The sequence below is a fragment of the Hyla sarda genome, chromosome 6, assembly GCF_029499605.1.
Source record: "Hyla sarda isolate aHylSar1 chromosome 6, aHylSar1.hap1, whole genome shotgun sequence".
Classification (NCBI taxonomy): domain Eukaryota; kingdom Metazoa; phylum Chordata; class Amphibia; order Anura; family Hylidae; genus Hyla; species Hyla sarda.
The window spans coordinates 286,825,128-286,839,158 of NC_079194.1; the positions used below are offsets into that span (position 1 = coordinate 286,825,128).

General features: G+C 45.2%; 1 protein-coding gene across 5 annotated transcripts in view; it reads left to right on the forward strand.

The window, feature by feature from the left end:
* The window catches only part of ANO1 (anoctamin 1), a 196,289-nt gene that overhangs the window by 46,418 nt on the left and 135,840 nt on the right, over positions 1 to 14,031 (forward strand). For all 5 annotated transcript variants that reach the window (XM_056527583.1, XM_056527585.1, XM_056527586.1 and 2 more), the window contains exon 2: positions 176 to 342. In XM_056527583.1, coding sequence (XP_056383558.1) covers positions 176 to 342 — 167 coding nt within the window. The remainder of the gene's footprint in view (positions 1 to 175; positions 343 to 14,031) is intronic.

Below are 14,031 nucleotides of genomic sequence, written 5' to 3' on the forward strand. Positions count from 1 at the left end.
CCCAAGGGGGGGTGGGGTGGGGGGGGACTTGACTTGACACAAGCTTCTGGGCAGAGCAGGGAAGAAGACGAGAGAAGAGGCTGAGCTTGGGAGAGCAGGTTTTGTAGAGGCGTGGGAGAGCCGGGGCTCAGATCACTGCTGCCTCAGTTGGATGTTGCACACTTGTGTCTTGCAGATCGACTCGGCGCCTGTGGAGACTCGAAGGCTCAGCCTGGAGAAAGTTTACATGACACCATGAAGGAGAACGAGAAGTACCACGTCACTTCGGACGAGGAGAAAGGCATCCACATCATCAACATCAAAGCCATCGAAGACATCGGCTACATCCAGCCGGACACCTTGGTGAGTGGCAGATGTTCTGCTTTGCCTTAACCTAACATATGTCACCGCCACCTTATATATATATATATATATATATAGATATATACACACATATATATATATATATATTTATATGGAAAGTGAAGCAGCAGCACTCCAAGTAGGTGAAAAAAGTGTTGTCTTTATTCACACCTTAGTGAGCTACGTTTCGGCAACCTCACGCTGCCATTGTCAATGGCAGCGTGAGGTTGCCGAAACGTAGCTCACTAAGGTGTGAATAGAGACAACAATTTTTTCACCTATTTGGAGTGCTGCTGCTTCACTTTCCATAATTACTTTGGATCTCTGACCCGGATCAACAACAGGGGGTACCTGTGCATACGTTTATTTGGAGTGCTGCTTTCTTCTATTGTATATATATATATATATGTACCTGTGCATACGTTCATTTGGAGTGCTGCTTTCTTCTATTGTATATATATATATATATATATATATATATATATATATATATGTACCTGTGCATACGTTCATTTGGAGTGCTGCTTTCTTCTATTGTGTATATATATATATATATATATATATATATATGTGTACCTGTGCATACGTTCATTTGGAGTGCTGCTTTCTTCTATTGTATATATATGTGTATATATATATATATATATATATATATATATATATATATATATAGTATCTACGAGTCTATAGATTTTATATCTACAAGCTGGCTCGTGGCCCCTTAGGGAACTTTACTGTCACAGCATGTTAACCCCTTGACGACTTGATTTGCTAACCTTGGTGTTCCCTTCTTCGGTACCTGTGCTGACACATATGACACATTGGGATAACAGTATAACGTATGCAAATGCGGCAGAGCTAGATTTGTTACTAGTTTATTTTGTGCAGCAATACTGAATATATATATATATATATATATTTATATACATATAGATATATATATATATATATATATATATATATATATTTATTTATATGTTTATCTATCTATATACATGACATAAACCCCACAATATATGTTAAGATTTCAATGGCAATGGTATATATATATATATATATATATATATATATTTATATGTACATTTATGTTTTTGCTTTATTTCACTATGCTTTATAGTACACTTGGTGTAAAGTTATATCAACCTACAGTGGAAAAGTTATTGCTAATGACAGCCTAGACGAGTGTTGTCCAAACAGTGTTATTCCAGCTGTTGCAAAACTACAACTCCCAGCATGCCCGGACAGCCTTCGGCTGTCCGGGCATGCTGGGAGTTGTAGTTTTGCAACAGCTGGAGACACACTGTTTGGAAAACACTGACCTAGACTGGCATTACCCAGCCTTGCGACTCTCCAGTTGTTGCAAAACTACAACTCTCGTCATCATGCCTTCGGGTGTCTGGGCAAGGTGGGAGTTGTAGTTTTTGATTTTTTGCACCCAGTGCAAAGGCGCAGATTTGCAAAGTCCGGTCTGGATGTATATGGTGGTAGAGGGTGTGATGCACAGGGCGGATGGAATTACCCTAGGGGCAGATGGCATTAACCCCTTGTATTCGTGACGCTAGGGCAAGGTTTATCCTCAATACCACCCGAAGGTATACCACTGGATCCTGGGCTAGGCACGGGGGGGCAATAATGACTCTGACGCCAAGTTACGGACAACAGTAGCTTTACTGAGGGTAGACAGATGGTAAAGTCTATACAGTTCAGCCAGAGCCCAAGGAGGTGACCAGTGATGCAGAGACCTTAAGGGCTTGCTGGGACTTGTAGTAGATGGAGTCAATTTAATGCAGGCCACTTTGACTTGACAAATGATGACTGTGACTGACTTGACTGACAATACTGAGACTGTGGTTACTTGTAGCTACTTGAGGCTGCAGACTGGACTTGAGGTCTCCTATGACTCTGGACTCTCTAGGACTCGTCTTGACCTCAGCAAAGACTTGAAAGGAAAGAGAGAGAAGCTCCACCCAGGGCTTATATGGGGGAGACTAGCAGGGAGCCCATAGGTCACTCTTAGGATCACCTGGTCACTGCTACCTCCTAGGTAACGATCACATGACAAGTCACATGGTGAACAGTCTTAAAGTGACAACGCTTTCTAAACACAATACATGGTATAATACATTAGAAACATATTTACATGGGGGGACAGATGCAAGGGGGCTCAGGGGAGACTGTAGGGAGGCTGCCTGACAGGACAGCAAGGGTACGGGGTAACACCTCCCGTACTGGGCCACCACAATATGTTATGTGTTAACTTAGAAGATTCACCCGCAGTCCTAGGGAGAAATCACATAATGTAACAGCTTTATAAATGAGGCTCAATGACAAACTCAGCGCTGCTGCTCTTAAGAGATCCGGTTACTTGCTTAAAGGGGTACTCCGGCGCTTAGACATCTTATCCCCTATCCGTGGTCGCCGGTAATCAGACCCGGAGCGACCATGCTCCGGGGACTGATTTTAACTGGGGTGCTGCGTGCAAGATCACGGGGGTCCCCAGCTTTGGATAGGGGATAAGATGTCTAAGCGCCGGAGTACCCCTTTAAAGTTTATGTGCATGACTGTATTACTGATGTCTTATTGGAGTTGTAATAGTGATGTATGGAGCTTCGACAGCACCTCTGCATCCCTCCCAAATATATAGGGGTGGCATGGCTCCCTGTAGACGTACTAGTGCTTTGATGCTGGAAGGGTTAACAATAATTCTTTGATAATTCCGAAACATCCCTCCTGTGCAGAATATCCCCCCTCCCAAAAATAGATTGTCTCTTGCAAGCAGAATATAATAATCTGATCATTGCATGCCCAGCAGTTGTCCCCTCCACTGCCAAAAAGTTTGGCAACTCAGGACAACTAAGCATGTGTTTCATATAAGCGCAGATGCCAGGATGTAGGGATGGCGAATTAGGCCGCCTTCACCTTGTCAGGCCAGAATAGGGTTTCCCAGCCAGTGTGCCTTCTGCTGTTGCAAAACTACAACTCCCAGCATGCCCGGACAGCCTCCCTAATAGAGCAGTGCTGGTGCAACGATTTTTGCCACCCTTGGCAAAAGTAGATTTTGCCGCCCTCTTGACTCCACCCACTGACCCGCCCTTTGACACGCCCCATGCTGGCTTAACGAGTGGTTCACATGCTGGTTGTAACTTTCAGCCGTCACGCCCCCTCCCATAGACTTGCATTGAGGGGGTGGGGCGTGACTTCATGAGGGGGCGGGGCTATGGTTTCACGAGCTCCCGGCGACGGCTCCAGCATCGGAACAGTTTGTTCCAAACGCTGAGCAGCAGAGTACCCCTTTAATTTTAATGAGGAAACGGCCGTCAGGTGATGGGCAGGGTCAGGGGATGTGTAATAGGTATACATACTTTTCAATGTAAAATATTCACACCCCCTGACTTTATAATCCTGCCCATCTCACTCCCATTATTAAAATTAGGTTCACGCCCATCTGACTGATTTCCTGAATTGCCAGACAACCTATAAACCCTTAATGGGGTACTCCGGTGGAAAACTTTTTTGTTTTTTTAAATCAACTGGTGCCAGAAAGTTAACAGATTTGTAAATGACTTCTATTAAAAAAAAATCTTAATCCTTCCAGTACTTATTAGCTGCTGAATACTACAAAGGAAATTCTTTTCTTTTCTGAACACAGAGCTCTCTGCTGACATCATGACCACAGTGCTCTCTGCTGACATCTCTGTCCATTTTAGGAACTGTCCAGAGTAGAAGAAACACCCCATAGCAAACATATGCTGCTCTGGAAATTCCTCTGGAGTTCCTAAAATGGACAGAGATGTCAGCAGAGAGCACTGTGGTCAGGATGTCAGCAGAGAGCACAGTGGTCAGGATGTCAGCAGAAGGCTCTGTGTTCCAAAAAGAAAATAATTTCCTCTGTAGTATTCAGCAGCTAATAAGTACTGGAAGGGTAAAGATTTTTTAATAGAAGTCATTTACTAATCTGTTAAACTTTCTGGCACCAGTTGATATAAAAAATAATAAGTTTTCCACCGGAGTACCCCTTTAAGTCTCAGGAACGGAAGGATGTATCAAGAAACTGTAAAAAAGCATGTGATAGGGACATGCTGCGCTATTTAATGTATTTTTGGATCCTCTGTAATGCAAAATCTGTAACAGGTCCCTTATTTCTTATGTACCATTTATAATACTGGTCCTGTTGTAGAAGCAAAGGGGCATTGGCCCGGGTGGGTCTGTTACCCCTGCACCCCTATAAGCTGCCCCCTGCTAATGCTATAGGCATTGCACATACTAATATTCGTTCAGTCGCTTACATGGTGTCTGCAGGTGTTCCTGTTTCGGGTTGTGCCTCTTCCTCTTGTGTCAATATGTACCTATGTATATTATATCCTGGCACATGTACAGCTAGAGGCTTTTATTGATATTTACTGTCAGAATTAAATTTTTACTTGTCCTGGGACATGTTTCTTTGTAGTCTGTAACCATGGAGACGTATAGGCCTGCGTAAGAGCTGTATGCACAAAACGGTAGATTTTTCAGCAAAAAGGTGCGTCATTTTTTTTATTTGCAGGAGTATCGGTTGCAAACGTGCACATCTCTCGGCCTAGTTCACACGGGCTAAAAATGTCTGCACGAAAAACAGGAGACGGCAATTCCGTACATTTGACTAACCGGCGGCCGATAGGACTGTTCCGTCTCATAGTGAAAAATGCATTTGCTTATGGAATCCACAAAAACATTGAACATGCTTAATGTTTTTGTGGACGCCAGAATCAGAATTTTTGCCCCAGAAACATCTGGTGAGGATCGGAAATTTGGGTGTGTGCACAGTGCAGCAGAATCCCATTGAAATCAGGAATTTTTGCTGTGCGAACATAGCCTTAGGCTAAGTTTCCACTTGGTTTTTTGTGCTGCGTTTTTTGGTTTGAAAAAACGCCAGAAAAAATGCCAGTGCAATTTCATGCGTCTGGCGTTTTTTCATTTGTGTGGAAATTGCATTTTTGGCCCCTTTGGTATTTTTTTTTTTTGGTACCCAAAATTTGTTGGGTACCAAAAAAAAAAAAAAAAAAGGATGCAGTAGTGATGGAAAAATTTTTGATTTTTTAATAACAAAATTTTAATAATTATTTTAATAAAGTGTGTGTGTTTCATTTTATTTTCTCAATTTTTTGTTAAAATTTTTTAGGTAGTACTACTACTCCCAGCATGGAACAGACTGTTCCATGATGGGAGTAGTAGTACCTGTACTAATAGACATTTCACCCCGGGTGTCACTCCTGACACCCCATGTGATTGTCCATAATATAGCAGAGATGCGGAGCAGCTCTATACAGCGCTCACATCTCTGCACTATACTCCGGCCGGTGATGTGAATAGAACATCACTCATTCATATTTTCAGCCCAGAGTGGTGATTGGCCGGATGGTTGCAGCCAATCACAGCTCTCAGAGGGAAATATGAATGAGTGATGATCTATTCACATCACTGGCCGGAGTATAGTGCAGAGATGTGAGCGCTGTATAGAGCTGCTCCGCATCTCTGCTATATTATGGACGATCACATCGGGTGTCAGGAGTGATTCCTGCTGTGATCTTTCCTTAACTGCAGGTACTACTACTCCCATCAGGGAGCACACTCTGCTTCATGTTGGGAGCTGTAGTACCTGCAGTTAACGAAAGATCACAGTGGATGTCACTCCTGACACTCGCTGTGATCCTCCTGTATAATGTATAGATGCGGCGGCCGCTCTTCTATGGTCCCCTGCACTGACGTATATATACACCTATTCATATTTCCCACAGAGAGTTATAATTGGCTGGAACCATCTGGCCAATCACAGCTCTCTGTGGGAAATATGAATATGTGTATATATAAGTCAGTGCAGGGGACCATAGAAGAGCGGCCGCCGCATCTATACATTATACAGAAGGATCGCAGCGGGCGATCTGTCAATTAGTACAGGTACTACTACTCCCATCATGGAACAGTGTGTGTTCCATGCTGGGAGTAGTAGTGCCACCTAAAAATAAAGAATAAAAAGTGAAAAACCCACGCACACACACACACACACTACATTTTTATTATTGTCGGCTACATTTTTAGGTCCCCGCCCACTCCACATAAATTGATCCCTGTTTAAAAATTTTGTTATTTTTTCCATCACTTCTGTATCTTTTTTTATTGTTTTTTTTTTTTAATTGTACCCTACGAAAATTTTATTAAAAAAGGTATCTCTTTTTAGGATCGCTGAAGTCCAAAAGAGAACAAAAACCTCCTGAAAAAACACCAAAGTTAAAACCCACATGGCGTTTTTCTTGCCGTTTTTGCTCTCCCATAGACTTTTTGGAAAACCAGCCTCTGAGCCCAAAATAGCTGAAAAACTACAAAAAGATAAAACGCCAAACTGAAAAACGCCAAGTGGATCTGGCATTTTGCAGTTTACTATTGACTTGCAGCTAACATCTGGACACGGCGTTTTTTCGCTGAAAAGACACAGTGCAAGAAAATTGTTTTTTTTTACGGCATTCTTGCAAAAAAAATCCTCAGTGGAATTCCAGCCTTAGGGTGCATTCTCACCTGGCGTATTTTTCTGCGTATTTGCTGCATATTTGCTGCTGCGTATTTTCCACCCATTGACTTCAATGGGAAAATAAAATACGCAGCAGCAAATACGCAGAAAAATACGCCAGGTGGGAATGCACCCTAAGTATGTCACCTGCATAAGGATTAGGGAGCGCAGGATACCAGCATGCATGTAATCTCATTGAAAGTCTAAGGCAAAAAAAAAAGCACATAGTGTTTTTGTATTAAAAAAGCATACCGTATTTATCGGGGTATACCACGCACCGGCCTATAACACGCACCCTCATTTTACCAAGGATATTTGGGTAAAAAAAGTTTTTTACCCAAATATCCATGGTAAAATGAGGGTGCGTGTGTGCGCGTGTATACCCCGATATACCCCCAGGAAAGGCAGGGGGAGAGAGGCCGTCGCTGCCCGCTTCTCTCCCCTTGCCTTTCCTGGGGTCTAGAGCACTGCTGCCGGTCCTTCTCTCCCCCTGGCTATCAGCGCCGCTGCCCGTTCTGTCCCCCTGACTATCGGTACTGGCGCCGATAGCCAGGGGGAGAGAAGCGGCGCCGACAGCCAGGGGGAGAGAATGGGCAGCGGCACCCATTGCCGGCGCCGCTGCCCCGTTGCCTCCCCCCATCCCCGGTGGCATAATTACCTGGGTCGGGTCCGCGCTGCTCCAGGCCTCCGGCGTGCGTCCCCTGCGTCGTTACTATGCACGGCGCGGCGCACTGACGTCATGCGCCGCGCTGTGCAGCGCATAGCAACGATGAAGGGGACGCACGCCGGAGGCCTACAGCAGCGCGGACCCGACCCAGGTAATTATGCCACCGGGGATGGGGGGAGGCAACGGGGCAGCGGCGCCGGCAATGGGTGCCGCTGCCCCTTCTCTCCCCCTGGCTATCGGCGCCGGTACCGATAATCAGGGGGACAGAACGGGCAGCGGCGCCGATAGCCAGGGGGTGAGAAGGGCCGGCAGCAGGGCTCTAGACCCCAGGGAAGGCAGGGGGAGAGAAGCGGGCAGCGACGGCCTCTCTCCCCCTGCCTTTCCTGGGGCGGTATCGGCGTATAACACGCACATAGACTCGCACATAGACTTTAGGCTAAAAATTTTAGCCTAAAAAGTGCGTGTTATACGCCGATAAATACGGTACTTGTCCCATGGCATTTTTTGGGGGCCAATATTTATGGCCAGATTTCGACGGAGATTCAATAAGGAGATATAAAATGCTATATCCCCATGGCATTATTTATTTATTCTGCATTTTTTCACCCTTAAAGGGGTACTCCGGTGAAAACCTTTTTTCTTTTAAATCAACTGGTGGCAGAAAGTTAAACATATTTGTAAATTACTTCTATTAAAAAATCTTAATCCTTCCTGTACTTATTAGCTGCTGAATACTACAGAGGAAATTCTTTTCTTTTTGGAATGCTCTCTGATGACATCACGAGCACAGTTCTCTCTGCTGATGTTATTATTATAATAATAATAACGCTTTATTTATTGTTGTCCTTAGTGGGATTTGAACCCAAGTCTCCAGCACTGCAAGGCAGCAGTGCTAACCACTGAGCCACCATGCTGCCCTTAGCATACATCTGCTATGCACGGTTGCTAAAATGGACAGAGATGTCAGCAGAGAGCACTGTGCTCGTGACATAAGAGAAATCCAAAAAGAAACATTTTCCGCTGTAGTATTCAGCATCTAATAAGTAATGGAAGGATTAAGATTTTTTAATAGAAGTAATTTACAAATCTGTTTAACTTTCTGCCACCAGTTGATTTAAAAGAAAAAAGGTTTTCACCGGAGTACCCCTTTAAGTGGCGTTTTTTAGAAATCCTTGAGTCACACGATGAAAGAAAACTAGAGCTAATTTCTTCCAAAAACAGCACCACCTCTGTCCTCAGGTTATGTGTGGTATTGCAGTTTAGTTTCATTCAAGTGAATGAGGCCAAGTTGTAATACCGTACACAACCTACGGACAGGTGTGGTGCTGTTTTTTTTTTTTTTCTATTGCCGGATGAACCCTTTACAGTCTAGGGGTAGGGTCAAACGTACAGAGGGTTTCCTGCAGCTTATGCAACAGAAAATCTGCAAGTGGAACCTTTTGACTTCAATGGGTAACAAGATAATCTGCAGTGGAAATTGTACAGCAAAAAAATCTGCAAGCAAAATTTCTGCTTTTGGAAACTCGCTGCAAATGTGTTACATGCGACCAAACCCGATTTATGAGCCTAATTTACGGCTGAAAATAAAGAGACCGAAAGCAAAAAGATGGCTGATATTTACTGTGTGTGAACATGGCCCAAAGATGCCATACTTCTTTAATAGCTGTCAGCCACATGTGTCTCTGGTTCACTCCATATATATATATATATATATATATATATATATATATATATATATATATATATATATGAAGGATAGGATTCTCCTGGACCATGTGCCATGGCACTTAAAATTCCGAACTCCCCTAAAAATTTGAACATATTCATATCTGCACCTGAAAATCTTCCGGCCAAATATTCTTCTGTGTGAGTGGTTAGAAAAACTGTGCGAGGATGTCGGGGTTAAAAAAAACATAGCGCCATACCTGTCCAGTGGTTGTGTGCGGTATTGCAGCTCAACCCCTCAACCTTTAATGGAGCATAGCTGCAGGTTTCCTATAGCAACCAATTTAGATTGCTCCATTTTTGTTAGGAAAGGCCCCTGCACCACTCTCTTTCTCTACACAGATTTTGATAAATCCCCTCTATTTGTCCAGACATTCAGGCATATTTACTAAATACCAGCATTTTACAGTACGTTATTACAAATCTATTAACACGTGTGCGCCAAAGATTGAAATATACCCCTCCTACGAGCAGATTTAAAGGAGTACTGCAGCCATAGACACTTATCTCCTATGCGCAGGATAAAGTGTAAGTTTCCGATCCCGCGGGGGGTACACCCGTTGTGACCCCCCCCCCCCCCCCCCACGATCTCCTGTACGGAGACCCGGCATTGCCGCTGCTAATGCACGTGTCGTTGACCTCACTGAGGTCGACAGACACACCCCCTCCATACAGCTCTATGGGAGAGGCGGGGGTCCCAGTAACCCCCCCCCCCCCCATCAGACACTTATCCACTATCCTGTGCATAAGGGATAAGTTGTCTATCACTGCAGATCTTCTTTGATACAATGTATATTAATACACTTAAAGGAGTACTTCGGTGTGTGTTTTTTTTTTAACCCTCTGTGCCCGGGCTGTCAAGCGAAACAGAACAAACTTTAACTTACCTTCCTACGTTCCCCCGTTGCGCTGATATCGATGTCCCATTCTCCAGTTTTGACTTCTTCCACTTAGCATATCACCGGCTGCAGCAGTATCCCCGTGCAGCCGGTAATGCGCTGAGCGTCACGTGACTCTTCGACTAACAGGAAGTGGAAGAAGTTGGAAGGTGAGTCAAAGTTTGTTTTGTTTCGCTTGGCAGCCCGGGCACATAGGGTTAAAAAAAAAAAAAAACAACGCACCGGAGTACTTCTTTAATACACTTATAGCAAACCTATCTGGCCACAGGATGCCGACCCAACCCCCCCACTGAGCCATGCCCACTTTTTAAAAAAGAGACACAAGCAACGCAAAAGTTAAAAAGTTCCAAAATAGTTTTACACCGTAAGGGGACGCTCACATGGGCGCGCGTTTACGTGTTTACAGTGGCTGTTTTTTTGTGGCTGAAATTCTCATCAGGAAACTCACTGTAGACCCACCCGTGTTAATGTATCCTAATACTGGTAAAGACAGTTTAGTACTTTAACGCCACAGTCTACCACCCAATATGGCATCAAGTGTAGGTTTATTGGTTGGGTTTCCATGGCAACTGTCCGACGCCGAGTCGCACGGTTGGGGGGGGGAGGTTCAGCGGCCTATGGGCTGAATGCAGAGACCTACCTGCAGCTCCACTGGGTGGGGTCACATGGGTGTTTGCAGGTGAAGTTTCATTACCTGGGTGAGATAGGTGCTATACCAATCTATTATTTCACCATGGCCTCTATAGAGGCTGAACTGTCTGTTCATGAGTCTCCATTGCCTCCGAAACATGTCGGTCTGCCCAAACAGATTGGATTAATACAAGTAAGTGACGCCGATGTTTGGACCTTGTCTATATATGAATTTATAAGAAAGCTTATGGGGAGAGGAGAGGTGCCAGCTCCTTCAATTCTCTAGTGACACAGGCAAAACCGCGTAATTTTCAATCCAGAAACCGTGCCGATTTCCGCGTGTACCAGCAGACACAGTGCAGCAATGTGCGCGGCGTACTCTCACATCGCGGCCGTTCTCCCAGCTCCCGCGATGTGAAAGTATACTGCGACTCGCACATCACAGTGTGCCTGCTGGTAGCGGCGTATTGCTGCTACGAGCAGGCACATGTAAAGCCAGCATAGAGCGGGACCATCACCAGCAGATCTGCAGCGTAAAATCCGCGCGTGAACGTACCCTCAGGCTAGGTTCACACTACGGAATTTCTGCCTGCAATTCCGCTTTGAAATTTTAGGCAGAAATTCCGCTTAATAAATTGTATAGTGTAGCGAATGGGTTTCCCCATTCGGAAATGTGAAGCAGAATTTGTGAACGGAAAATCCGCTTGAAAATTTCCGCCTGAAGAATGGCGTTGCTCATTCTTCACGCGGGAAAAACTCGCGGAAGACATTGCAGTCTATTGGAGACTGCAGTGTCCGCGCGGTCCTAGTGCCGACTGATTCGGCTGCACTTGGAATCTCCGGGGGGCGGAAACTTTCTGCACCGGAGATTCCGCAGTGTGAACCTAGCCTAAGGGTCTATTCACACGCTTGCGGAATTCCGCCTCAAATTAAAGCCCATAGACTTCTATGGGATTCCGCACTCCCATTCACACGCAAGCGGAAATTCAGAAGTGTGAATGGGAGTGCGGAATCCCACCGAAGTCTATGGGCTTTAATTTTTAAGGCGGAATTCCGCAACGTGGAATTTCTGCCGTGTGAATAGACCCTTAGGGTGCGTTCACACTGCGGAATCTCACGCTGCGGAGATTCCGTCTGGCGGCTGCTGCTGAAAATACTTCGGCGCTAGGGCCGCGGGGCACTGAGCAGTCACCATCGACGGCTGTGCAGTGCTCGCGGAATCCGCGCAAAGAATGAAGATTTTATTTCTTTGTGCGGAACAATTTCAGCGGCAGAATTGTCTGCCGCTGAATTTCTGGCTTGTGTGGAATTGGTGCGGAACTCGTGCAAAAATTCCGCTTGCAGAAATGTGTGGAATCCCATAGAAGTCTATTGGGCTTTCATTTGAGGCGGAATTCCGCAAGCGGAAATTCTGCCGTGTAAATAGAACCTTTCTCTTTCTGAATAAGTTTTGGTCATATTTTGGGTGCAGATTACCCCTATCACTCCCGAATTTCTAGCGCAAATTCAGTTAGCAGTAGGTCACTTTCGGTGCGTAGTCCCATTGCAGATAATAGTATTTTCTTTTGATTTTGACCTTATGGAATGGTAAAAACACTGCTTCAAAAACTTGATTTTATTGCACCATGTGGCTATAATCCAGTGTTTCCCAACCAGGGCGCCTCCAGCTGTTGCAAAACTACAACTCCCAGCATGCCCGGACAGCCTTTGGCTGTCCGGGCATGCTGGGAGTTGTAGTTTTGCAACAGCTGGAGGCGCCCTGGTTGGGAAACACTGCTATAACCTTAGACCATGTTTACACAATGGAATTTCCATGCAGAATTCCGCGCTGACATTCCGCTGCAGCAGAGTCCCATTGACTTCAATGGGATTCTGCTGCTCTGTGCACGCTGTGGAATTTCCCGATTCCGTCTATTCTTTCTGTGGAGTCCGCACGGAAATGCATTGGTGTCTATGAGACGGCCCTAGTGCCGGCATGTTCTACCCGCGATCCGCTGTCGGGTAATGAAATTTTCTGTGAAGACATTCCACCATGGAAACGCAGCCTTACAGCAGTGTTTCCCAACCAGGGTGCCTCCAGCTGTTGCAAAACTACAACACCCAGCATGCCCGGACAGCCATTGACTGCATCTGCCCTTTCCTCTCTGGTTTTATGCTGTACACGCACACAATGGGGGTCATATTTAAAACTCTTCACATCAAAAATGTCGCATTTGCGAGCCAAAATTTTGGCACAAAAAAGTTCACGTCAGATATTCAAAGTGTTTTACATGAGAATTATCTAAAGTTTACACTAGTCCCACGAGTTTTTAAAAAGTGGGTGTGGCTATGTAAATTTCATGTTTTATTTGATATTTAAAGGGGTACTCCGCCCCTGGCATCTTATCCCCTATCCAAAGGATAGGGGATAAGATGTTAGATCGCCGCGGTCCCGCTGCTGGGGACCCCGGGGATCGCCCCTGCAGCACCCCGCTATCATTACTGCACAGAGAGAGTTCGCTCTGTGCGTAATGACGGGCGATACAGGGGCCGGAGCAGCGTGACGTCATGGCTCCGCCCCTCATTACATCACGGACCGTCCCCTTAATGCAAGTCTATGGCAGGGGGCGTGACGACTGCCATGCCCCCTTCCCATAGACTTGTATTGATGGGGACGGGCCGTGACGTCACGAGGGGCGGATCCGAGACGTAACGATGCTCCGGCCCCTGTATTGCCCGTCATTACGTGCAGAGCGATCTCGCTCTGCGCAGTAATGATAGCGGGGTGCTGCAGCAGCGATCCCCGGGGCTCCCCAGCAGCGGGACCGTGGCGATCTAACATCTTATCCCCTATCCTTTGGATAGGGGATAAGATGTCTAGGGGCGGAGTACCCCTTTAACATCAAACATTTCACACCAGCTTTTTGCTAGGGTAAAAATTGCTGAAATGGATAATTATTGGAAAATGTTATTTAAAAATATATATTTTTTCCTTTTCATGGTCACTGCACCTGAACTTACATTTAAAGGGGTACTCCGGTGGAAAACTTTTTTTTTTTTTTTAACCAACTGTTGCCAAAAAGTTAAACAGATTTTTGTAAATTATTCACTAGCTGATGAATACTACAGAGGAAATTATTTTCTTTTTGGAACACAGAGCTCTCTGCTGACATCATGACCACAGTGCTCTCTGCTGACATCTCTGTCCATTTTAGGAACTGTCCAGAGTAGGAGAAAGTTCCCATAGC